Source organism: Poecilia mexicana, unplaced genomic scaffold (genome assembly GCF_051168715.1).
Source record: "Poecilia mexicana isolate PSO_F unplaced genomic scaffold, ASM5116871v1 scaffold_13, whole genome shotgun sequence".
Taxonomy (NCBI): domain Eukaryota; kingdom Metazoa; phylum Chordata; class Actinopteri; order Cyprinodontiformes; family Poeciliidae; genus Poecilia; species Poecilia mexicana.
The window spans coordinates 22876809-22900385 of NW_028263382.1; the positions used below are offsets into that span (position 1 = coordinate 22876809).

General features: G+C 39.5%; 2 protein-coding genes across 4 annotated transcripts in view; one reads left to right on the forward strand and one right to left on the reverse strand.

Annotated features, from left to right (window-relative positions):
* The window catches only part of p2ry2.1 (purinergic receptor P2Y2, tandem duplicate 1), a 44925-nt gene extending 38781 nt beyond the window's left edge, over positions 1-6144 (reverse strand). The window contains exon 1 of the mRNA XM_088011894.1: positions 5982-6144. The gene's annotated coding sequence lies outside the window, so the exon portion shown is untranslated. The remainder of the gene's footprint in view (positions 1-5981) is intronic.
* fchsd2 (FCH and double SH3 domains 2) overlaps positions 1-23577 on the forward strand; it is a 71138-nt gene that overhangs the window by 31290 nt on the left and 16271 nt on the right. For 2 of the 3 annotated variants that reach the window (XM_014995449.2, XM_014995452.2), the window contains exons 7-15: positions 27-81; positions 351-479; positions 4370-4492; positions 6116-6211; positions 7867-7941; positions 12342-12458; positions 12569-12673; positions 22158-22247; positions 22444-22506. In XM_014995449.2, coding sequence (XP_014850935.2) covers positions 27-81; positions 351-479; positions 4370-4492; positions 6116-6211; positions 7867-7941; positions 12342-12458; positions 12569-12673; positions 22158-22247; positions 22444-22506 — 853 coding nt within the window. The remainder of the gene's footprint in view (positions 1-26; positions 82-350; positions 480-4369; positions 4493-6115; positions 6212-7866; positions 7942-12341; positions 12459-12568; positions 12674-22157; positions 22248-22443; positions 22507-23577) is intronic. The other variant, XM_014995453.2, reaches the window with a different exon arrangement.

Consider the following 23577-nt stretch of genomic DNA (forward strand, 5'->3'; position numbering starts at 1 on the left):
TTATCTGTCTTATTTTGTTCTTTCAGGTCCAAACTTGGACTTTTTCAGTCAAGAATTAGTTTACAGAAGGCAAGTGTGAAGGTAAGAGGGTCTCACTATGACTGTTAATGCCCTTGCCCAATTCCCCGCCCACCTCAGACAGACGTGATTTAAATATCTCATCATATTTAACGTTGCCTCTTTGTGAAACAAAAAGCTATTTATGTTTAGCAAAAACACCATATTATAACTGCATTTTCCCATCTGCTCAGATATTATCTGTCTGCTATTGAAGTTTGTTTGGTGATCTAAAACATTTTAGTGAAAAAAAAAAGCACAAAAATTCTATTATGTTCTTTTTTTTATTGCAGTTGAAAGCAAAGAGAAGTGATTGTAACTCCAAAGCGACACAGGCCAGGAATGACTACCTGCTAACGCTAGCTGCTGCAAACGCCCATCATGACCGCTACTATCACACAGACCTGCTGCACTGCATACAGGTACATACCTAAAAATGAATTAAGAGCTGAAATTTCAGGGTTTGTGATAAGAAGATATTAGATTGAGAAGAATTTTGAATTTAATCCTTAGCTTCACAAACCAAAAGTTTATGTAACTGTTGTTAACCATTTCAATTAATATGCCTCCTTGAGTCTGACCAAACACTTTGAGATGGAAAGTGTGCGTGTTTGATCTGGATACTGTTCTTTTTTTATTTTAAAACCAAAAGTTGACAAAATTATACAAGTAGATAAATATTTGTTCAGCAAGGCCTTTTGACCTAAACTCATTTGTTTTTAGGGGCAAAACTGAGTTATATGATTGCCATAACACCTATCCATAGACTGATGAGTGGAGTAAGAGAAAATCTAAATGAAAAAAAAACAACAACAAAAAAAGAGTGAAGTTTGTTTTGCTACATCAACATTTCTACTGCTGACTTTAGACTTAAAACCTAGAAGGAGTTTTTCATTCAGCAGAGAGGAGATATTTCCAGGTTCCCAGCTCAAATTGGACATTGTTATTTTTTTTAGGAAAGCATCTTCAATGTAAATCTGCAAACTGCCTGAAACCAATATGAAGAAAATAGGCTGAAGGGAAAAATTGTGCCTAAAAAAAGTGATGATATCACAGTTTTTGAGGCTCTAAAGAGAGTTGCAGTCTTCCAGGGTGTTATGATTTGAAATTCATATGTGAGAAAAAAAAAAAAGAAAAAAAAAGCTGTATAAGGGGTTTTGATTTCTGCGATTGTCATAGCAATGGTTGGTTAAAAATGAGAATGTTCATAATCTTAGGTTTTGGGTAGTTTATTACTGAAACGAGTAGTTAATTGAACTCTTAGTAGTGAATGCATCTCCTTTGAATCAGGTTCACTGACTGAGACACTTTCTTCCTGCTCGTTGCTGAACAAACATGCAAATTACATGACTAATAAAGTGACTCGAGAAGTAAGTTCAGCTTTGTGAACCGAAACATTTCCGAGAACCCATTTCTAGCTTTCAGCCTTGCTTCAGTTTCTCTCTGACACACTGGCCCTCAGGCACGTACAGTGTGAGCATCTCCACTTGGAGGCCTCCCTGAATAATAGATCCTCAGTGCACTGCAACAGAAGGACAGAACTGCAGGGAAGTATGGATGCACACAAATGTGTTCACGCAAACACACAATAAGAATAGGGGGACACTGCTAGGAGGAAGAAAGCTGTTCCTGCTCTCTGCTTATCTTTCTTCTTTTAGTTGTGGAGGTTAGACAATGTCACATGAAATTCTGTGATAAACTGCGTTTTTGAGAAGTGGTACCAAACGGACAAAGCCATTACCTCAGCTTTCTTTTGTTACTTTGTTTGTGCAGTAAAGCCTGGCAATATATGCTTTTAGAGTCTTGAACTTTTGGCTTGCAGAGTTTTGTGCATCTTGTCACATTACAACCACTAACTTTACTGTGTTTTAGTGGGGATTTTGTGATAGACCAACACAAAGTTGTAAAAGTGAAAGAAAAATGATATCTGGTTTTCAAATTGTTTAAAATAAAAACAAATTAACACAGCTTTGCTTTTGTGTTCAGCCCCATGTAGTCTAGTATATTTTAGCATCATAATAAATCCAGATGGTTTTTAAACGCTCTCAGAGGTTTGTTAGAGGACATTATTGAACAAAATAACGCCCTCTATACTCTAAATAAATAAATACTGCTCAATCCTGGGGAAAAAAAACAAAACAAAAAAAAAACTGTTTAAAGCTATGAAATATTTGAAATTAAAGCCGATGTTCACCTTCCAACAGGATAAAACCCCTATCATACAGTCTGGGCCACAATAGGATAGTTTAGATTAAATTATTTAATTAATAGCCTCAACCTAAATACAATTGAGAATCTAAGATAGTACTTGGTATTAGTTGTTCAGACACTCCATGCAGTCTGACTGATCATGTGCTAGATTGTAAACAAGATGGAGGGAAAAAAAATCAATGTTTAGATTTGAAGCTGTTAGAGTTGCATCCTGTCAAAGGCTGCTATTTAGTATTGCCATTGAGTTGCTAAATACGTACCCCACACTTTTCAGATTTGCATTTGTAGAAAGTGTTAGAAACCATGTACTCTTTTCCTTTGTCTTTACATTTATGTACTGGTATTTGTTTTCGTATCACATGAAATCCCAATAAAACACATTAAAATTTGCAACTGTACAATGAAAAAAACAAAGAAAAGAAAAAAAACACAAGCGGCTCGAATGCTTTCGCCAGGCACTGTACAGAGGTTTGTTTTGATATATTTAATTTGACTATCATTTTTCCAGTTATTTAATTTTAATATGAATCTGTTACCATTTATTCATGAGCTACGTTTTCATTTTATAACACCACTTTTGTAAGGCACTGTATCAGGAGATGTGGCAGAGGGAAAGTTGTTGCTGATTTAATTAGAACAAAAATCTATTAAAGCTGAAATGTTTTCTTCAACAAAATAAAACTACGTCATCTATCAATTTATCTTACATACGTGACAGAAAACAAGGGTTTTAGGTACGAGATGTATGAGAAAGCCTGCATAGCTTTTTTTAATTGTTTAAATTCAAATATTCTCCTGTTCTGACATCTGGCTGCAGCAATGTCTTGCATCCTAAACATAAACACTGTTGTCCTTGTTGATGCAACAGCTGTAGTAGGAGGTCAGGAGCAGCTCCACGTCTCCCTCTGCTGGTCAAAGCTGGTGCCAATAGTTACATTTTGCACCTCTGCTCTCCTGTGTGCTCTCTGCTTTGTTCGGGCCAATGCAGTTGCTCGCCTAAAAACACACACCCACGCACACACACCCACACACACGCACACACACCGTCCAACTGGCAGCTGTGCCGGGTCTGAGCTTTTTCTGGAAGCTGACTCACTTTGTTTCAGCGCTACCATAAATGGCTAAAAAGAGGAGGGGAGGACGGGAAGAAAGGGCGAGAAGGAAATGACCAGACTGATGAGGGAACAAGCGGAGTGAAGTCAGCCAACTGCCCACCCTTGATGACATAATTTTCTTGTCAATATCCTATTGTTTTATGAAACTGTGGTGTGTGTGTGTGCGTGTGCGTGTGTGTGTGTGTGTGTGTGAAAACATGTGGGTGATTTTAATTTTGTACAGCAGCATCTCAGAGTGCTTTATAAGGATATCAGAAACACTAAGTCAAATAAAAGGGAAAATTAAATAGTTTGGACATCATAATTTAAAACAGATCAAATCAAATATTGTAGTGTTTTTCTTTGAAGACTGAGGCTTCTGACGGCATTTGGCAAGATATTTGGCCAGATTTGTTTATGGTGTGCCTTGACTATTTGAAAGCCGAAGTGTGAGTTAGTGTGTGGTCACTCTGTCGAACTCTCTTACCTTCCTCTGCAGCTGTGTGAACTCCACACATCTCCTAGAAAAACTCTCACCCTTTACTTTCTTTTCTCTCACCAAATAATGCTGTTAATACCTCCTCAGTTGCTCCCCCCTTCTCTCTCCAGAGAGCTCCAGTCTTTTCTTTTTCCCGCTGGCTGATTTGTGTGTTTGGCAGTGTGGCCTTCTCCTTGGCTGATCACTTGAGCCTCATACCTCATTAAAATGTCCTTCTGTCTGTTCATCCAAACTCCTAATGGTTGCTGTCGAGTGAAAACAGCTGCTTGGTTTTCTTTCTTACTTATATTCTTCTTTCTTACAAATGCAACACAAAGGAAATGAACAAGCTTTTCGAGGGTATACAATTAACTGCCTAAAAGCATCGTTACTACAAAGAAACGATTGACCAAACGCAAATGTCCTTACTTTTCTCGCCAAGTGTGCGATACAAAATATTCTGAAAGTATACTGAACTAACACTCTTCTCAGTGTAAACCCGTTATCTTTTTCTTTGTCTGTCCTCCAGGCCTTGGATGGGAGAATCTATGAGCATGTGAAGGACTACCTGGTGGCTTTGTGCCGCACTGAGCTGGAGGCCTCACAGGCCACTCACAGCACCTTCCAGTTCCTCTTAGAAAAATCTTCCAGGGTGAGTCAAATCAGTTTAGAAGTTAATTTTAGGATGAAGGAACGGAGATCAAAAGGGTCGTGGTGTATAAAATCAAATCATCTGTGGATTTTTATCTATTGCATACTCTGTAAATGTCTGTGAAATTCAGTGGGAGTGGTTGGATTTCAATGTGATGTTTTCAAACAAAACCACAGACCTGCTGTCTCGTGACTTAATGTTCACTCAACGTATGAACTGCAGAGGAGGATAAACCATACCATAGTCTGTCCAAAAACGGTTTACCTTCCTACCAAGGTGGTTTTCATAGTAGATTTGTAAACATTTCTGCCTGATTTGGCTCCTTCATTTTGCAGAGGAATCACTTAAAGGGTGCATTCACACCGCCCAGTTTAGTCGGCTTTAATCAAACTCTGGTTCACTTGCCTAGAAGGTGTGATTTGTTTGAGGAGGTGAATGGTGCAGAACAAAAAAAAAAAGCAATTTCTGGTTCGTCTAAAAATCTAGGTATTGGTTCGGTTGAAGTGTATTCACCACGGTTTAAATGCATATGATGGTGCAAGCGGACCAGAAATCCACTATAAAAGAAGGAGACTAGCAGGCATTCTGGGCAAATGCAGCCAAAACAAAAGCGATAGTCTAGCACAAGAGGTACTATCAAAGACAAAAGAGAAAAATCCTACTACAGCTAAAATCTGACGCCACTCCATTTTGTTTATGTTTTTTGAAGAAGGAAATTGTACTCATGTCTTCTTCAGAGGTTTCATGTTGTTTCCTTCACTGGTTCTTGATGCAGCACCACTAAACCTTTTGAACAGGTTTTTCAAAGGGTTTTGTTGATTTGACAGTATGAAAGCAAAACACACCAGCTGAAAATGTAACAAACGTTCCTATTTTGTTCTTCAATTTAAATGAGTCTACCCGACATCCAGAGACAACCTAGAGTCTAGAATCGGCATCTAAAGCTTCCCATTATTATTTGCCATAGTATTAGCTCAACAATGTGTCCCCACCTGCAAAACCAACTTCCAGAGTTCTCAGTATTTAAAGGACATACAAGAAACTACTCGTGTTACAGTAACGTGGTTTAATGAGTCAAGCTCAGCAGTCTTGCACACATAGGTAATATTATTTTAGAAAACGCCTATCTTATTTGTTCAGCTTTTCTTTCACACAAAACACAATTTTTGTTCTCTGAAAACTTACCTCCTGAAAAACCTTTCCCAGAAACTTACTGTGCATGCGGGCTATTTGCACACTAATATTACTAATTTATGCAGAAATATTAAGATAAGAACAAGCGGAAAATAGTCTTGCAAGTAAATAAGAAGCCTTATCTGGATGTTTTCTTTAGTAATCAAACAGAAATGAAAAGCTTATAAAAAGCTTAGACATCTACATTCAAAACCTTTTGCATGAAATCCAACAGATGCTCCATTCGTCGAATACCACTGAGGTGATGGTCAAAAACGTCCAGCTCAGACTTGAAGTACAATTGTGAAGCACTTACCTTGTGTAATCTTGAGTAAAAAGGTTTTGGTGTTTCCTCCCTGCCCAGAAATAGTTTAGAGTTACTGAAGCTCCATCCGACTGCAGCACGGTCAAAATGAAAGCATTAATAGTCTGCTCTTGTTTCCTCCTCAGATAATACAGGAGTTCAACCAGCAGTTGTTCATGCAAGAGAACCCCGTGTTTCACAAGGCGCACGACTTCCAGTTCCAGGCCAGCGAATATGACATGGTGAGAGTCCCAAAGCTGTACGCACTGATGATGCATTAATACCTGGTCACGTTAAAGTTTGCTCTTTTGTTGTTTGTTTATAAACCAGTTTGCAGCAGGACAGTAACTCTATATCGTGTAAAACAACAAATTGTGACTCTCTCTCAGACGCTTCACATGAAGTCAGCCTCCTCATTTGCCAGATGTGGCATATCTGATCTGCAATATCACATTTCTTTGTGTACGCTGAAGATCATAGAGAACTGCATTAATACAAAAGAGACTGAGAAGCAACTCTGATCAGTCTCACTTGTGCATTCTTTATACTACACACACAAGATGGGAGCGATCGAGCTAAACTGTGTCTGGTGACAACTGGACAGAAACATGAATCACCTCTTTGTTCTAAGTTTAATATTAAATACTGTTTGTCCATCGAGAGCTTGTCTTTTTAGTTCTTTAATCTTTTATATATATATATATATATATATATATATATTTGGCTAAAAATCTTTTAAATTCAACTGGTTGTTGGGTGTTAAAAATGTTTAAGAATTTTGTCAAATGATCAGAGGCTTTGTGAATAAATCATCCAGAGCTGTGCTGTTTCACTCCCTTGGGATCTTGTTAAGTATTTTATGGTTACAATGAAAAATGTGTCTGTAGACAAAGTTCCTAATTCCACTGTGGCACATTCCCAGAGTCCATTTCTCTTCTGTGTGAGTCACTTTGTGCTCTCGTGTTTCTCATCTACTTTTTGTGCCTCTTCTGCCAGTTTCTCAGTCCTTGTGTAAACCTTTTCTTCACTGCCATGCCAAATTATTTATACCTCTTGGTCTTTTTGTTTGACATTTTTTACCATTGTGACCACAAACTTTATTGTATTTTATTGGAATTTTATGTGATGGTTCAACAGGAAAATAGTGTGTAACTGGGAAGTGGAAGGAAAAGGGTACATGTCATCTAAAATTCAAACATTTCAAGATTGTGCTTTGAGATTGTAATCATCCCTATCAATCATCCCCAGATGTCCAATCAACTTTGGACATCTGGAGACTAAAATTATCATCCATTCCTAATTGCAAAAGAACATCTGTGAAGATGAGTTCCCAAGTCTTGGTGCAGATTCTCTGTTGAGTTGCAGTCCAGCTTTGGACTGGGGAACTCAAACACATGAATATGCTTTGATCTGGACCAATGCGCTGTACCTCTGACTGTATGTTTTCGGCTTGGTTCCTGTTGGAAGCTGCCTTTCTGTGCTTAAGTCTTTTACAGCCTCTAATAAGGTTTGTTCCTGCGATGCCCTTTACTCAGCTTAAGTCATACATCATTTTCCTCCTTCTACTCAGTTATGGGCTACTTTAGTCAATCAAATAAAATTCCAATAAGAAAAAAAAAAGCATTTATGCTTGTGGTTATAATATAACAAAAAACTAACAAGTTCAACAGGTATGAACATTTTATCAAGCAGCTGTATTTCTGCATAAACAATGCTCTAATCCTGCCATGTATTTCCCAGTTTTTCAACATTTTCTAACACTTGTACCCTGATCTATTTTCTTCCTGATTAACCCCTCCCTGACTATGTGTGCTTTCACTGCTGCTGCTCTTGTGTGCGTGTGTGTGTTTGGATGCCTCCTGTCTATGTGTGTGCCTCTCTGTGGAGCGTGCTGCAGACTCTGAGCTCGGTGCAGCAGCTGGTGGACATTGAGCCGTCGCCCGTCAGTGCCATGAGAATGACCCTGGCACAGGTAGTTTTATCAGCTGCTAGCATTCCCATCCTCATTCCTGACACAAACCACCCACACCACCATCATCAGATCTGTCTGCTGTTGTGGTAATGCTGTATGTACTTGAACAAGTATTCAAGCTGTAGTAGTCAACTAAGGCTTTACTGAAAGCTTAGTTAGTTTCCTCAAGTGATTTTCCTCCTGGGCACAGATTTTGACTGCCTAGGTAATTATTAAATTCAATTAATTTGCTTTGAATGGATGAAACTAAGGATGATGTTCTAGCTTCTCTTGCCAGCTTCAGCACAGATGGAATTGCTAGTGTTCCCATGTAAAACATGTTTGTATGGAATTACTTTAGAAGCATTATTTTTTATGGTGTAAGCCTGTACTGTATTAGAGAATGATGAATTTTGTTAAAACCACTTTTTTTTTCTTCCCTTTCCTCTTTGTCGCTATGCTGTTTGTAGTCTTAAGGACATTTAGCATCTTGAGGCCAGTTCCAGTTACGAAACCCTGGACGTTTGTGCTGAAACTCATTTTTCAGAAACTTCAATTTACCCACGTAGGACTCAAAGAGTTTCCAGTGTGAGGTCCAAAACAGATCCTCCATGTCTATAAAAACCCCAGGCGGAAACTCCCACTGCTGTGGTGTCCCACTCAGCAGCTTCTAGTGGGAGAAAAACTTTCATGGCAAAATTTAAAAGGCAGGATTTTAAGCAGTAAAACTGTAATTGATGATTATGGCTCAGCAGCTACTATTCTTTGTAACTTGGATGAAACCACCTCTCAAAGTTCAATGGGAAGGTGTAGCTTTGGCCAATTTTAAAGGGACTTTATTGCCTCAAACATTTTGGGTTAGTTACTTTAGAAGCACAAGAGAAAAACCAGTAGTAGTCAGGATTACAACCAGGGCATAAACTTGTGATCATTTTACTGTGTTTACACTGTGAGGCTGTCCATTTCATATAAGAGGAAGTTGTAACATTTAGTCTGACAGATGTGTCAAGCAAAATATACAGAGGAGCAGCACATCGGTTGTTTGGTGTTGAGGCTCGAGGTGAAACCATCTTCAGTGGATCGATTAGCTTTGTAGTCAAGCTGCTGCTCATCAACGTCTGGGGTGACAGAGGCTCTGCTGTGATCCAGAAGCAGTCTGTCAAAGCATTTCGTAACTTTTACTGCATATCCTTGCAAGATGCAGGCTTACAAAAAAATGTCTCTAAGAAGACAGAGATCTCCTGTTGTTTTTTTGTATTCCTTTCTGTTCTTCCTCTGTATTGAACCTCCATTGAAATCCAACAGAATGAAAAGTCAAAACTGTTTGTTCTTATTTTGGGGAATTATTTTTTTGTGTGTGTGTTCAAAGAAGTTACAGACTCGGAAGACATGAGCTGCAGTCTGCACAGTCATATAGTGCCCAACACAAAAAGGTCAAGCTCCTAAAGGGATGACATAGATCAAAAATTGGTCTTTGTTGGTGTTTTAGTGCAGCATTATTCAATGTAGAGACAAAAAGCAGTCAGAGTAAAAGTACCCATAGTCTACCGCAGACACTCTGGAGTCTCGAGCCCCATTTGCTTTAAAAGGAATCCATTAAAACAGCTCTTATAGAAATGATGATGCCCTGAGTTAAGTGTGATGCATGTCTTGTTCATTGTGATAAATTCTGTTTGTTTGGGCAGCGCTGCAGCTCCACCAGCTGTGGTGACAGATTCCTTTTTTTTTTTTTCTGGGAAAACAGGACAAGACTTTGTGAGCTCTAAATGTTCCAATTAAAAATGGGTGTTGATACTTAGCACAACAATCTAGGGTTTTTCTATTCGGGGCTGCCGTTTACTCTAAATATGATTAAAAACTAAAGCTACACATGGTCAGAATGAGAGGATGACATGCAACAAGCAGCGATCTTCAATGAATGTTTACACTTTTAAACTGAAGCCTGAGTCAGCAGATTCATTACTGCCCATTAACGCACACTACTGTTTAACCGCGTGCCTCGCCATCTCTTTAACCACTGTTATTTTGACACACTAATCCAAATGAGTGTTATTATGACAGCTGAGCTTTTTATGGGAGTGCAGTATAATTCAAAATGCTTTGAACCATCCAAGTAGTTGGTGTCCTCCACCACCAAATGTGTGAAATGCCTCAAAACAACTTTGTCTTTTAATTTAGCTGCATAATCTCACATTGAAAAAAAAAACCCTTTAATTTGAAAAACATTATTCAAAGGAGAATAAAAATAATCTATTTTTGAAATTAGTGTGATTGATTAGATTGATTAGAGTCAGAGGGACTTTTCAATTAGTAAGAGAAATCAACTTTTCAATAGCTAGGCAAAAACAATGGATTGAAATTCCACTCATAAATATTTTGTACTTATAACTATTTATGTGTAATTGTGAATTGAGTTTTGTAACCTTGTAAAATAAAATAGTTGAGAATTACACTTTTTGTGCATCCATAGACAAGAACTGATGTGTGTAAAATGATTTGTATTTGTAAAGAATAACGCAGGTTATGTTTGTTTTGTTAATGTCTTTTTACAGATACTAAAACTATGTCTAAAACTCTGTTAAGTTCTCTCAAATTCACAGAGAAAACTTGTTGCAAGTGCTTCAAGATGCAAGTACAAATTTTGACCTGGATTTTCTCGCATGTAAACAAACTCAATAGCTCCAAGGTGACGCAAAAACTGACAAACCTGAATTCATTGATGTCCTACTTTGTAATAAGATTTTTATGTAAAATTATGGATTTTTCCCCCCATAATGGAGTCAGACATTGGACTCGACCTACAATCAGATCCTGCAACAGCTAAACCAAAATGTAATGTTTTTGTTTTTCAGATTTGTTCATGCTCTTGTGGCCTTCATTAAATAGTACATAGACAGGTTTTCTAAAACTGTTGCAGAAGGAGAACCTGAAAACAGCACTGTCCTCAAGGAGGAGCCTTAAATGTTTTCTGCACCAGCATAACCTTTTTTTTCTTTTCTTTTTTTCTGCATTCAGAAAGCTTATAGAAATTGGCCCAATAATTTCAGCATGCTGGTAAGGAACAAATTAGCTGACCCTCTTTCCGTGGCATTTTATCTCACTGCCACTGTTTTTAATCTAGAGATCTGCTTTGGTCCCTTAACTCCCCTCGAATCACCAGCGCCCAAATGTAATTAAGCTGTAAATCTCCTGTGTAATGCTTTCAGCTTCACACCTATACTTAGCTGGATTAATGCCCCAGTGTTACTGAATCAGCACTTAATTAAAAGGTCTGACTTGCATGAAAAGACACAGTTAAAATATTCTGTACAAGAGCATGACGCATATTTATTATCAAATTATGGGAACCCCATCTTATGTGGTTTATGAACACAGATTAGTTATTAACACCTGTGCATCCCCAGGCTCAGTTGGCATAGTTTTTTGTTTTTTTTTGGCTTTCACAGCTTTTTATTTCAGATTTCTTTTCGGTTTTTGACACATAAGTACCACATTTTTTTAGATATATTTGTAAATGTAAGAAGCTCTTAGTAATGACTAGTTTTACTTATTTTATCAATGGTAAGTAATTGAGACATTTGGTTGTAGTTTCCTGCCTGCATTTGTTTAAAACACATCAAAGCAGCATATAAACAGAACTGGACTGTTTCTCTTCAGCTCCTGCTCTCTTCATTTGTTGCTGTGCACACAAATACACACGCTTGCATTCTTCACACACTGTCAGTCTTCCACATGCGGTTTTAATAGCAGCTATTTTGATCTGTGAGGATAACAACAAAGCTTTGCAACACATGGTGTATTAATTATTTGAGAAGGAAACATTCACACTCACATTTTCCTCAGCTTAATTACTAGCCTCAGCATAATCACACGCCTTGAGCATCTACTGTGCAAAGTACAGAATCCAAATCCCTTGACATTTTAAACATCTGATCACGCTGCAGCCTTAAACGTACCTAGTGCGTTTTATTGTGGTTTTGTGCGGTAGACCAACATAAAGTAGTACATTATTGTGATGTGGAAGATTAGAATGAACAAATTTTCACCTAAACTTTTCAGTTATGTTGACTTGTGAATGCAATTGCCTTTACTGGATTTTACTTGTGGGTGTAATGCAATGTGGGCTAAATAGAGATGCATGCCACACATTTCAGATTGTAAGGCAATTTGAAAACTATGTATCAATTTCCTCCCACTTCACAATTAAGCACTACAGCGTATTGCTCTGCCACATAAAATCCCAATGAAATACATTGATGTTTGAAGCTAAAATATGACAAAGTATGAAAAGGTTCAGTGAGTATTCATTATTTTCCCTGGAACTGTAACGTTGACTTTGTACTCATGTTTGCTTACATGCCGTTGGCTGGATGTGTGTGTATTTACTTATGTGTGTTTCTTTGTGTGGCTGTGTGTACCAGAGCCGTCAGCTGGAGTCGGAGTCCGGAACGACCGAGGAGCACAGTCTGAACAAAGAGGCCAGAAAATGGGCAACCAGAGTGGCCAGAGAGCACAAGAATATTATTCACTGCAAGCGAGTAAGGCCAAAAATGTTGCAAAACATGAAGTTATTAAACTCTGCCAAGTTTATTTTTGATGTTAACAAAAGTACAAACACACACCTCTAAAGCAAATGTCTTTCATTTAGTCTCTGGAAGAGTGTGAAAGTCATGGCCTGCCTCCCACTGAGCAGGGCAGACTAGATCTGGAGCTGAAGATCGAAGACACCAAAGAGATAATGCGGAAAGCTGAGGTGTGTAACTCCAATCAGATTTAATTCCTGCTTTTCAGGATTTGTCCTTTAACTTTATATTGTGTGCGGTTTTTGGGATCTGATGGCTTTACGCTGACACTTTTACAACATGTAACATCAGATGAATTACAAAAACACTAAAACAGGACTTGACAGCTATATAGGAGCATTTATTCTGAGCTGGTCTGTCACAGAAGATTTGATCTGTTGGGCTCCTGGCAAACAATAAACTCAAACTCTTTGCCTTTAGCAGCATCAGTTTGAATGACCTATGTAGACATACTGTCAAGAATAAAGTATAAAATAGTATTTAGAGATTTTTATTTGAATTTGTACGCTGATGCTGAAATACTAAATGATGCAGATATCACAAATAAGTTTCGTTTCTCCAGCACCCATTGCAAATATAAGCATTCTACTCTTGTGTTCCTGCCACCTGCTAATTAGTCTTTGACCATATGGATGCAAATATGGTGGCTTCCTTCCTAACAATCGACTAATCACTTAGTTTAATCCTCCTAATCACCCAGACGAAAGTCAAAACTGTGATTCATGTCAGAGAAATTTAAATGTGAAAACAAATCAACGCCCGAGATAAAGAACTGAGATGGACATATCTGAACATTCAGAGTCACAATCATTTTCTCTGACTCATCTTTTCTTTCTGTAGGAGAATCAATTATTTATGCATTAATCCTCACAGATGAGACATGTCTCACTGTTAATGAGGACACTGTCGTCTCCTGTCTTTTCAACTAGATTCTATCGGTTTTTTTTGGCAACTCTTCAAGGTCTAAATGTCTGAATTATGTCCTTATTTCATCTTTACAGGTCCCATTGTTTGCCCACTCTCTCTTTGCATTTCCACAAATGAACCATGATGCCTAATTTTACCCTTGTTTATTGTTGTATCTTGAGAAATTTGGTCTATAAATGATAATTTAGAGGCAGTGTTGTATTAGTGACCTTGCCCAGCTGTTAATTTTGGAACCAATTTATTATAAAGTACCACAATTTGTTCATATACCCTTCATTACGCCCTTCCTTCCCCTGTCTAAAGTTGAATTTTAGCTCTTTTGCTCTTGCAGGCGATCATTTTTCCCATGAATAAGTCGCTAAATAATTGATGTGCTCATTTCATACAGATGAGCTAATCACAGAGTTCTGAGTTTATAATTATAAAGGCAGGACAAAAGATATTAGATTCAATTAAGGCATAATCTGGATGCTGATTTGACCACCCCTCCATTTGCTGAGGTCAAGTATTAATCTCTAATGTTCTTCTAGTGTTGGTGTTGGCTCTTTGTTAGAAACAGAGACATACTGTTCAGTCAGAGGATTACATGCTCTCATCGTGGACAATTATCGTCTATTAATTTGGGGCTTTAATGGGTTTTTTTTTTTTTACAATCATTTTTCTTCGGGTGAAATGTTCCTACGCCATGTAGCTTCAGTGGGTGCACAAGTTTGAGTTTATTATGGATTTGCTCTAATCTTCACAGTCTCAGGGTTTCCGCAGTACTAAAAGGTAGTAAATTAAATTAGCTCAAATTAAGACCAGTAAAAGATAATACTGACCCCTACTGGTGAGTTACTGAAATTGTTACTAAACAGTGACTGCTGATGAATAACAAATGGTATACTGTTTTTCATAAAAATTAATGAATCAGTGGAGTCAAATTAAAATTGAATACTATTTGGCTTTTTACAGGTTGACAAAAGTCAGTCATAAAAAGTGTGTTGCAAATCAGATAATTCATATGTGATTTAGAGACGACCGTATGAGAGGGATTTCAATTCACCATTCGGCCACAGCACTTGGTTCAGCCAGCATTGAGAGAGTTCATCATCATTTCATTTTATGTCAGTTGGCACAGGATTAAACCCATATGACTCAAAGAGTAAAAGTAACACATCCGGCAGAAAAAACAGGTGACTTCCTGTTGGAGGGGGGCGGGGATTACGTGATGTCACCAATTGACCATGTGACTGTGATCAGGGCTGGTCTATAATGAGACATAAAAAGTCTGATGCAGTGGTGACCTTGTATGTGGAAGTTATTGCACCTTCATGTTTCATGGCGAATAGTCACAGTTTCACACTTAGCCACGCCCACATGCTTTGATGTACAAAAAACTGTAGGACAACTTTTGACCTACTATGCCTCAAGAGTGTGCTGAGTGATTTTGAAGTCTGTATGTCAAACGCTGTAGAACGAGCTCAATCAGATACTACGTCAATAAAATGGACATGATGGCAGCTTTGACCCAAAATGACTGACTTCCTGTTGGGTTTGGACCATGGCTCCCAGAGACTTTTTTGTAGGTTCTGACAAGATACACATGTGTACCAAGTGTCATAATCTTGGGTTAAAGCATGGCTTGGGGCTGATCATTTAAAAACTTCTATGGAGGGCTGTAGAGAAATTAGGCCACGCCCACCAAGGATTCTTATGGATTCTTGTCCGGGGTTGGATGTGACCTGTCACTTCACTGCGCCGCCATGGCCACACCCTCCATTGAAAACTCTTGGTGCTTTAAAACAAATGAGACCAATTGAGATCTGTCATCCAACATAAAATCATCTTGATTAGGTCAACAGAGCCCGAGATGGAGCTTTCCAAGAAAAAAAACAGGCCCTTCCTGTGAGGAGGGGGCGGGGCTTAGATGACATCAGACTATGACGATATAGGATCATCAGGCATCCAACCAGGATCACTCATGCCAAGTTTGGTGCAGCTCGGTCGAAACGTGGAATCTAGAGCCAAACATATGACAATGGCGTTACAGGTCACTTCGCCATGCCCACACCCACCTACTCCATCGAAACCGGTCAGGGTTGGAATACACATCACACCCACATGTCTTGTGTCTCTGGACACAGTTTCATGTTGATTAGGTCAAAGGGATCAGATATAACAGTAAAACATGACACTTCTTGTTCTCAGGGGGCATGGCTTAAATAATTTTATTATTTGACCATTGGATATTGTAGGTCACCCAATGATGATCAATCACTGAAAGTTTGGTGCTTATGCGAGTTTTTGGGCAAGATATAAAGGTTTTGTGTTTCATGGTGAGTACGCAAACTTTGACCCCTGGCAACGCCTGTTTAGCATGTACGTAAACTCACAATTTTGACAACTTAAAACCAGACATGCCTTATGAACAATCTGACCAAATTTGAAGCCGATCAATCGAAATTCCTAGGAGGAGTTCAATCAAATGCGGAGGGTGTAAACGGCCAAAATGGGGTCAAAATCAGACCTTCAATCCAAACTGGCCGACTTCCTGTTTGGTGTAGACCATGGTTGCAAGAGACTTTTCTGTGCATTTTGGGGAGTTGTTCAAGTGTGCCAAATTTCATGTCTCTACGATAAACTAAGGTCAATGGGAAGGGTGTTTTGAAATTTTCTATGGGGCACTGTTGAGCCATTCCTGTTGCGATTTTTGTGTCTACCTTAAAATACGTAGATTTTGCGCAATCCATAAGGGCAGATCTATTCAGTCTAATTCTATAATTTGTGCTTTATTATTTATTTTACATTATATTTAGAATAATTAGACGTTCTGAACCGTTTCAGAGAAGTTTTGTTGTGGTTCACTTTCAAACTAAGATCAGACAAGTAATTAAAGGGTAGAAATATTGCTTGCAAAATATTGTAAATATATAATATATATGAGAATATATTGTGTATAAATATTTAAAACGTGACGTGAGCTCAACGTGTGATACTACAGTTAGCTTACCAAAGGATTGTATTTAAAAATAATAGTGGATAAATGGCTTAAGACCATTTATACCACAGCAGGTACGGAAAACCACAAACGCAAAACTTCAATCATATAGAAATCTGTTGTTAATCATTTGTTTAATCATGTTAAACAAATAAAAAATATTACTTATTATTTAAGTATTTAGTCTTTATTTCAGCTTGACTCATGCAGAACTGATCTGATTGTTTCCATAGCAACGATCAGAAGCAAGACCTTGCCCCAGAAGTCCAGTGAGCTTACTGATGAAGTCATAGATAGCCTCATATACATTACAATATATCAAAGAAGTTCTAAGGCTTGCACATCTTGCCGCCAACATTGAGCCCACAAGCAGCAACATCAGCATTCATCATGTTCCGATCTGTAGCGGCCAATGTGTGCAAGTGTTTCGACAAAATCTGGTTTCGGAGCCAAAGACGGGATGACTTCCTCGACTCGCCCAACACATCGGACACAGAGCTACTAAGTGCCTGGAGGATGACTGAAAACATGTGACGCCTCGATCGAGGTTTCAGACCTGTGACAAACTTCATGAGGAACCCGTCTGCCTTATCCAGCTGGTACTCTGTTTACACGTCTGCCATTGCCTTCATTGAGCCTATCTGGGAAGTTATAGTTGGTTCTTGATGTTGCTCAGAATGCTGCTGGGCTTCATCATAGGTGTTTATGCAGGTATGAAGTTCTTCATCATTGACTTCATCTTTAAAAATTGCTATGGGAATCTCCATAGCAATGCCTACCACCCAAAAGCCAATGGTGTTTGGTGCCATGATGCACAGAGATGAGGCGTTTGATGCCATCTCCTCCCGGCAAACAAAGCTGGTTGAAAAGGCTTGAGCCAAAGATCCAGAGACATAGTGCGAGATCGTCCTCAATGTACTGTTAAGAATTTGGGTTGCTGTCCTTCACAATATTTTTTCAAAGTGACTTAAAGTAGCTACTTTGGAGTACTCTGGAATGAGTTCCCTGCTGTTGGAGGTGAATCCACTGTCTGTGCAGTCTGGATCAGCAGAACCTCGTCTTTAGTCTGCATATTGCGAGTACAGGTCGACTCTGGAGCTGAGTACACATGCGCTGATGAGACCTCCAGGTGGTTTTGAATTCAGCTTTACAGTGTCCTCCACAAGACGGTATCCTTAATGCACTAGAACATCTGAATGCTTGAATCTGAGTGCATCAGTGAGGATCCAGACGGCTCTTGGACATTCAGATTTGAGCAGAGTAAGAATGTTTAGCGTTACGAAGGCGTTCGTTCCCTTCAATATCCCACTTGGTTGGGGCCTTGGATTCGTGGCGACCACAGGTATGAAGAAGATAATGAACTATTACTTTCCGAGGGAAGTATTCGGACAGAGGTGTCTCTCAGGTCTCTCTCAGGTAAATCAGGGTGATGAGAGCGACTGGTTTTGGAAAGGTGTTTCAACTAATGGCAAACCGACCCGGCTGGGGAGGTTGGTTCTCAATAACCGACAGATGTCTGTGGGAGCACAGAGTTGAGCCGTTTTCGCACTGCAAGGAACGGAAGGGTTTCAAAGTAGGGGCGACCGTGTTTGCATTAGAACTTCCGACCGGTTCCACCCGGCCCCTTGGAACCACAAGAGCTGTGGTTCCAATTGGGCCAGCCAAGCGGTTCTGCTTAGAATCAGCAGCTGATTGGCCGCTGGTTGTTATGGAGTCAGACGTTGATTTTCCATTGACAACTGGCTGTCACTAAACTGTATCTTATTTTGTAAAGAGTGCTCTTTTCAATATTTTTATTATTAGTTTTAATTAGCAATGGATTCGTCTCAATTTAGTGCACTCACCTGGTCTAATGATGAGGTAAATTTTTTCCTAAGCTTACTCACTGATCAACGAGTACAGAATGAACTAGATCGGTCAACGAGGAAAGAGAAAGTTTTGCGCCGTATCTCTGAGGAAAAGGCTTCAGCCACTACATCGAAACCATTGTTTAGTTTAAAAAATAATGACGTTAGGTACAGCTTCGATGGCACCCTCAGTGTATATGCAAACACAACAGGACTGCAGTACGCGTGGAACCCTTCCGTTCCATACCGTACCATTCCATTCCGTACCGTTCCTTGCAGTGTGAAAACGGCTTTAGATGTGACTGAGACCTCACAAGATAGTACTGAGGACGACGGTACTGTCTTTGGGCAAACTGACCCAGCTGGGAAAGTTTGCTCTGAACAACCAACAGACCACAGACTTCAACCTGACCAAGACTGTTAAGACAGTACTGAGGATAACGGTACTGTCTTTGGGCAAACCAACCAGGCTAGGGAGGTTTGTTCAACAAATGTCTGTGGGTCCGCAGACGTAGACCTGACTGAGACCTCACAAGACAGTACTGAGGACGATGGTACTGTCTTTGGACAAACTGACCCGGCTGGGGAAGTTTGCTCAAAGTCGACGGAACATCTTGAGCGTGAGAGTACAGCCACAGAAAACTCTTCCCCAGCTGGGGAAGCTTTATCTGCGGTTGACCTCGCAGCCAAAGTTTTAGCTGAATTGATAGTGAAAGCTTTGGCTTCAGAATCTGGAATGGAGCGGTTCCACCTGTCCGCCGTTATCTGTGGGGGTTCAGAGCCGGCCCACTTTTACATGTATTTGATCCAGGGACAACAAACAGTGAAGGCAGATGATGAACATGTCTTCACTGCAGACAGCTACTGCAGTGAAGACATGAATGAAAATGGATTCATTTACATCTATGAGGAGGTAAGAAATGAAGTCACACCTGACGTTATGGATTCTCCAGCCCCTCCTCTGGAACATGATCCAGGTGGTTTTTTAGAGGAGCTAAAAATAATGAATTCGGAAGATGAAAAAATCACAGAAGAGATGATTATTGACCATTTTGAGGCTGGAGAAATCTGACTGGGACCGAACATGTGTCCTGATGTGTTCAGTTAAATAAAATTATGAGATCGAAAGGTAAAAAGATTTGACAGGTTTCCTATTTGGAGCTTTCTCTCCGGGCACTCTGGCTTCCTGCCACAGTTTAAAATCACGACTGTTTAATTAATTGGTCTCTAAATTCTGCTTAGGTATTATTAAAACATTTATGTTCTTTCCTTTGAATAAAACGTTTGCCTGGGTTTGAATCCCTGCCTGGGTTCTTCTGTCTTCATGGGGTTTGAATGTTCTCCAAGTGCATTAGTGGGTTCTGTCAGGGTACTCCGACTTCTTCCCAGAATCCAAAAAAATGACTGTTGGTTTATTTGGATTTTCTAGTTGACCTTTGCTCCATGTCTTCTCCCCTCTCTTTTGCTTAAAGTAGTTTTGGCCAAAACTACTTTTAGCGAATGTCAAACATACATTTTTGTGATTAAATTCAATAAATATCAAAAAGTAGTTTCCCGTTTGCAGGTTTCTCTCCGGGCACTCTGGCTTCCTGCCACAGTTTAAAATCACGACTGTTTAATTAATTGGTCTCTAAATTCTGTTAGTGTGTAAAACATTTCTTTTTTTTGAATAAAACATTTGCCTGGATCTGAATTCCTGCCTGGGTTCTTCTGTGTTCATGGGGTTTGCATGTTCTCCAAATACACTGGTGGGTTCTCTCCAGGTTCTCCGGCTTCCTCCCAGAGTCCAAAAAGATGACTGTTGGTTTAATTTGTTTTCTTGTTGACCTTTGCCCCATGTCTTCTGCCCTCTCTTTTGTTTAAAGTAGCAAATATTTTTAAAGATTACCAATCTTTAAAAACCCTGACCTGCCGATTCCGATTTTGTTCTATCCGATTTTTTTTGTTTTTTTTTTTGTCTGGAATGTCACTAAAACTTGCTTTTGGGAACAGTGGGGTCACTATTGTTAGCTGTAACCATGGAGTCATGACCTTGTGAGTCAGTCTATCAGTCAAACCTCTCACAGCAGAGCAGAAGAGGACAGTGGCTGATTTTCAGACCTTTGCTGAGATAGATAAGATTGGGGGATAAGACTGGCTTCACAATGTAAATATCGACCGATCACTGATCTCTCAAAATTAAGGAAATCTGTGCTGATAAATCAACTGGCTGATAAATCAGTGCACCCCTAGAATTCACCACTCCCCCAAAAGAGACTGCTGCTCAATTTTGTGTTGGTAGTAAAAAACTGCAGCGGTAGTAAAAGGTAGTAAATTCGAGTCTAGGATTCCTGTATAAACCCTGATTCTAAAAATTATAAATATAGGCTTAAATATATGCATGCAGCCTCTACCTTGCACCTCAGCCATAGCTAATTAATGAGGTTCAGTCATAATTCTGGCTGGGTATTTGACCAATCTTTTGGGCAGAAAAGCTGGATTGTCTGAGAGTGGTTTGAATGGTGTCTATAAAAACTGGATTTTGATGATTTGTAGACATATTTGGTGCTTCTTTCCATCATTAGGTTTATACAGGTTGGATGAGAAGGAGAGAAAGTGCCTCCATGGTAGTTTTTTGCTGTAGCACCCAACAATCAATCTGTTCTTGTTTAAATATTTATGAGGAAGGTCTTGCCCTGAAATCCATTTTTGCCAGTTCAAACCCAACTAATATGTGCTCCTGGGGAACCGATTGGAAGTCTCATCTCATAATGAGGTTGCATTAGGCCGGTATCGGCGCAGTTAGTAAGTTAGGAGGAAGAGACATGAGCACAGTCATGAAAGAATGACACTTGTATTTTGTCATTTTGATCAAGCATGTGGCTATACACCTCTCCATCTGAAGTTATAGAGCTATTTTTTATATTGTCTTTTTTAAAAGACCAGTGCCTATGTACATTAACTTTGTTACAGACAAAAATCTCCCATTTCATAGGTTAGTGTATCTGCACATTTATGTCATTTGACCTTTTCCCTTCAGGTTTTGAATTCACCTGAATTCTGCCCACATTTACAGTCCTCTGTCCCGATGTCCCTGTTTGTTACAATGTATTGTCTTCAGTTGTATTTTTCTCCTGCAGCCACTCTCTCCTGGTCTATCGCTCCATCTAGTTTTCCACTTTCTTTCAGTGATAATTGTATCGATTAACGCTCCTCAGCCAGACTGATTGTCTGACTTGAAGCTGCCTGCCCACCAGTGATCACTCCCACCGCTAGCTGCTTTTATTGAGCTATGCTAATGTCGCGCTCCTCATAGCTCTCTTAAGGCCGCGTAAGAGACGATGTTTCAACTTTTCCTATCAACTTTGTATGTTTGGGGTCTAGTAGAGTGAGCCAAGTATGGTCTTTTTTATCTAGTGTTCATTGTTGGTAATAGAAAAAAAGCAATGCACTTCAGTGAAGCATGTCTCTATTGATTAAAGTAAGCGAGTCTGACTTAAGTCCCCTGTGCTATTAGCCTATCAGCTATCCGTCTGCTCTGTCAGCAATAGAGGGAGAGGAAAGAAGCTGGAAACAAAGGAGTAAATTGATGAAAAACAGGTGAGAGAAACCGAAACTCAGGAGAAAGGATCAAAGATGGAAGAACCTCCTGCATGTGAAAAATCAGCGATTACCCAGCTGGCTGTTCCAGCGTTATCACGTCCTCTCATTTAGAGCGCTCAGTGTTTACAGCACATTAAAAGAAACAGGCAAGTTTTAATGATTTCTTATAAAGGTCACAACATGGGACAAATGTATCACTTTTGAGGTGTAAAATTAATTCACTCAGTTTCCACTCAGGGGGAACACTACCAAAATAGAAAATAATTCAGCAGAAACTGAAGTATGTTTTACCTCTTTTTATCGCTTCTTTCTCCAAAGACAATAAAGTTGAAAGCTGAGGCTCGATTGGACCTTTTGCGGCAAGTTGGAGTGGCTGTAGATACTTGGCTGAAGAGTGCAATGAACCAGGTTTGTGATTTTTTTCTATTCCCCCCCGGAGGTGAAAAAACACACAAGATGTCTGTGTGCCTGTGCTTCACCTTCTCACTGCCCGAGTTGTTAAATTAAGTGTGAAATATTGGGTGCTGTATGTGTGTGTGTGCTTATAAGTATCTTTTCAGTGAGTATCTGTGTCCCTGTTTGTCTCTCTCTGTGCATGCTGTAGGTGATGGAGGAGCTGGAAAATGAACGCTGGGCCACCTACACTACCCACGATCCCTCACTGTCGGTGAGACACTTCTCCCTCACTCTGTGTTGCTCCAAATCAGCATGTTTGAACCTCTTGTTGTAATACAGGGAGTTTATTTCCAAAATGTCTAATCAGTGGATTGACTTGGCAGGTCCAACCACTTTACGACTGCACAGATGTTAATAATAATTTGTAATTTAATAGTAATTCTGTTAATAGTAATTCTTGACTGACAGTCTGCGTCTGTCAGTCAAGGTGACTAAAGCGTAGTCTGCCTGCTCTGTAGGAATCATTTGGCATTCTGCTCACACGATATTGCAGCTATCAGCGGAGAGAATGAGGGTGAGACATTGGGGTGTAAGGAGAACAGAGAAAACAGCAAGAGGGAGGGAAGAATCTTGCAGGAGATAAATGGAAAGAAGTGTGGACAATAGGTGGAGTTGTGCGCTGCAATGGAGGCGCGGTGAGGAGACAATTACTGAAGCATGAAAAAGAATGAGAGAAGTGGTGTGATGAGATGCAGAGAGGGAGCAGTGAGGTGAAGGTAGCAACACAGCGATAAGGCTGAAGTGAAACTGGATGCAGGGGTGAGGAAAACAAGAGAACATAATGCCACTATATGTTGCAAAATCCATACGGTCTGACCCTAAACATTGCACTGGCTTACAGTCTAAATGTCTGACAGTTTCAGAGCACCTCCATGTATACTCCTATTAAATAGATTTCTTCATGTAGCTGTATCATAAAATACACTGCGCAAATGTTATCTGAAAGCCATTCGTCTGATTAACAGTATCCTGCTGATGTATTCTCTTAGACAATTTCACATTTTGTAAAATCGCGATGTATTTTTGGGAGATTTTATATAATAGACCAAGAGCTGTGTATATATCTACCATTACAAGTAAAAACTGAAAAGTTGTATGACATCCAAGTCAATTCAGGTATGACCGACTATTTCTTCCTAATATTACAGCTGTGCTAAAGATTGTTTTTGAACAGTTTTAGGTTTGAACTTTGACTAGGCCGTTCTAATACATCTCTTTGATGCTTTACTCAAACACTCCACTCTAGTTCTGGCTGTGTGTTGAGGGTGTTTAACTGCAATCA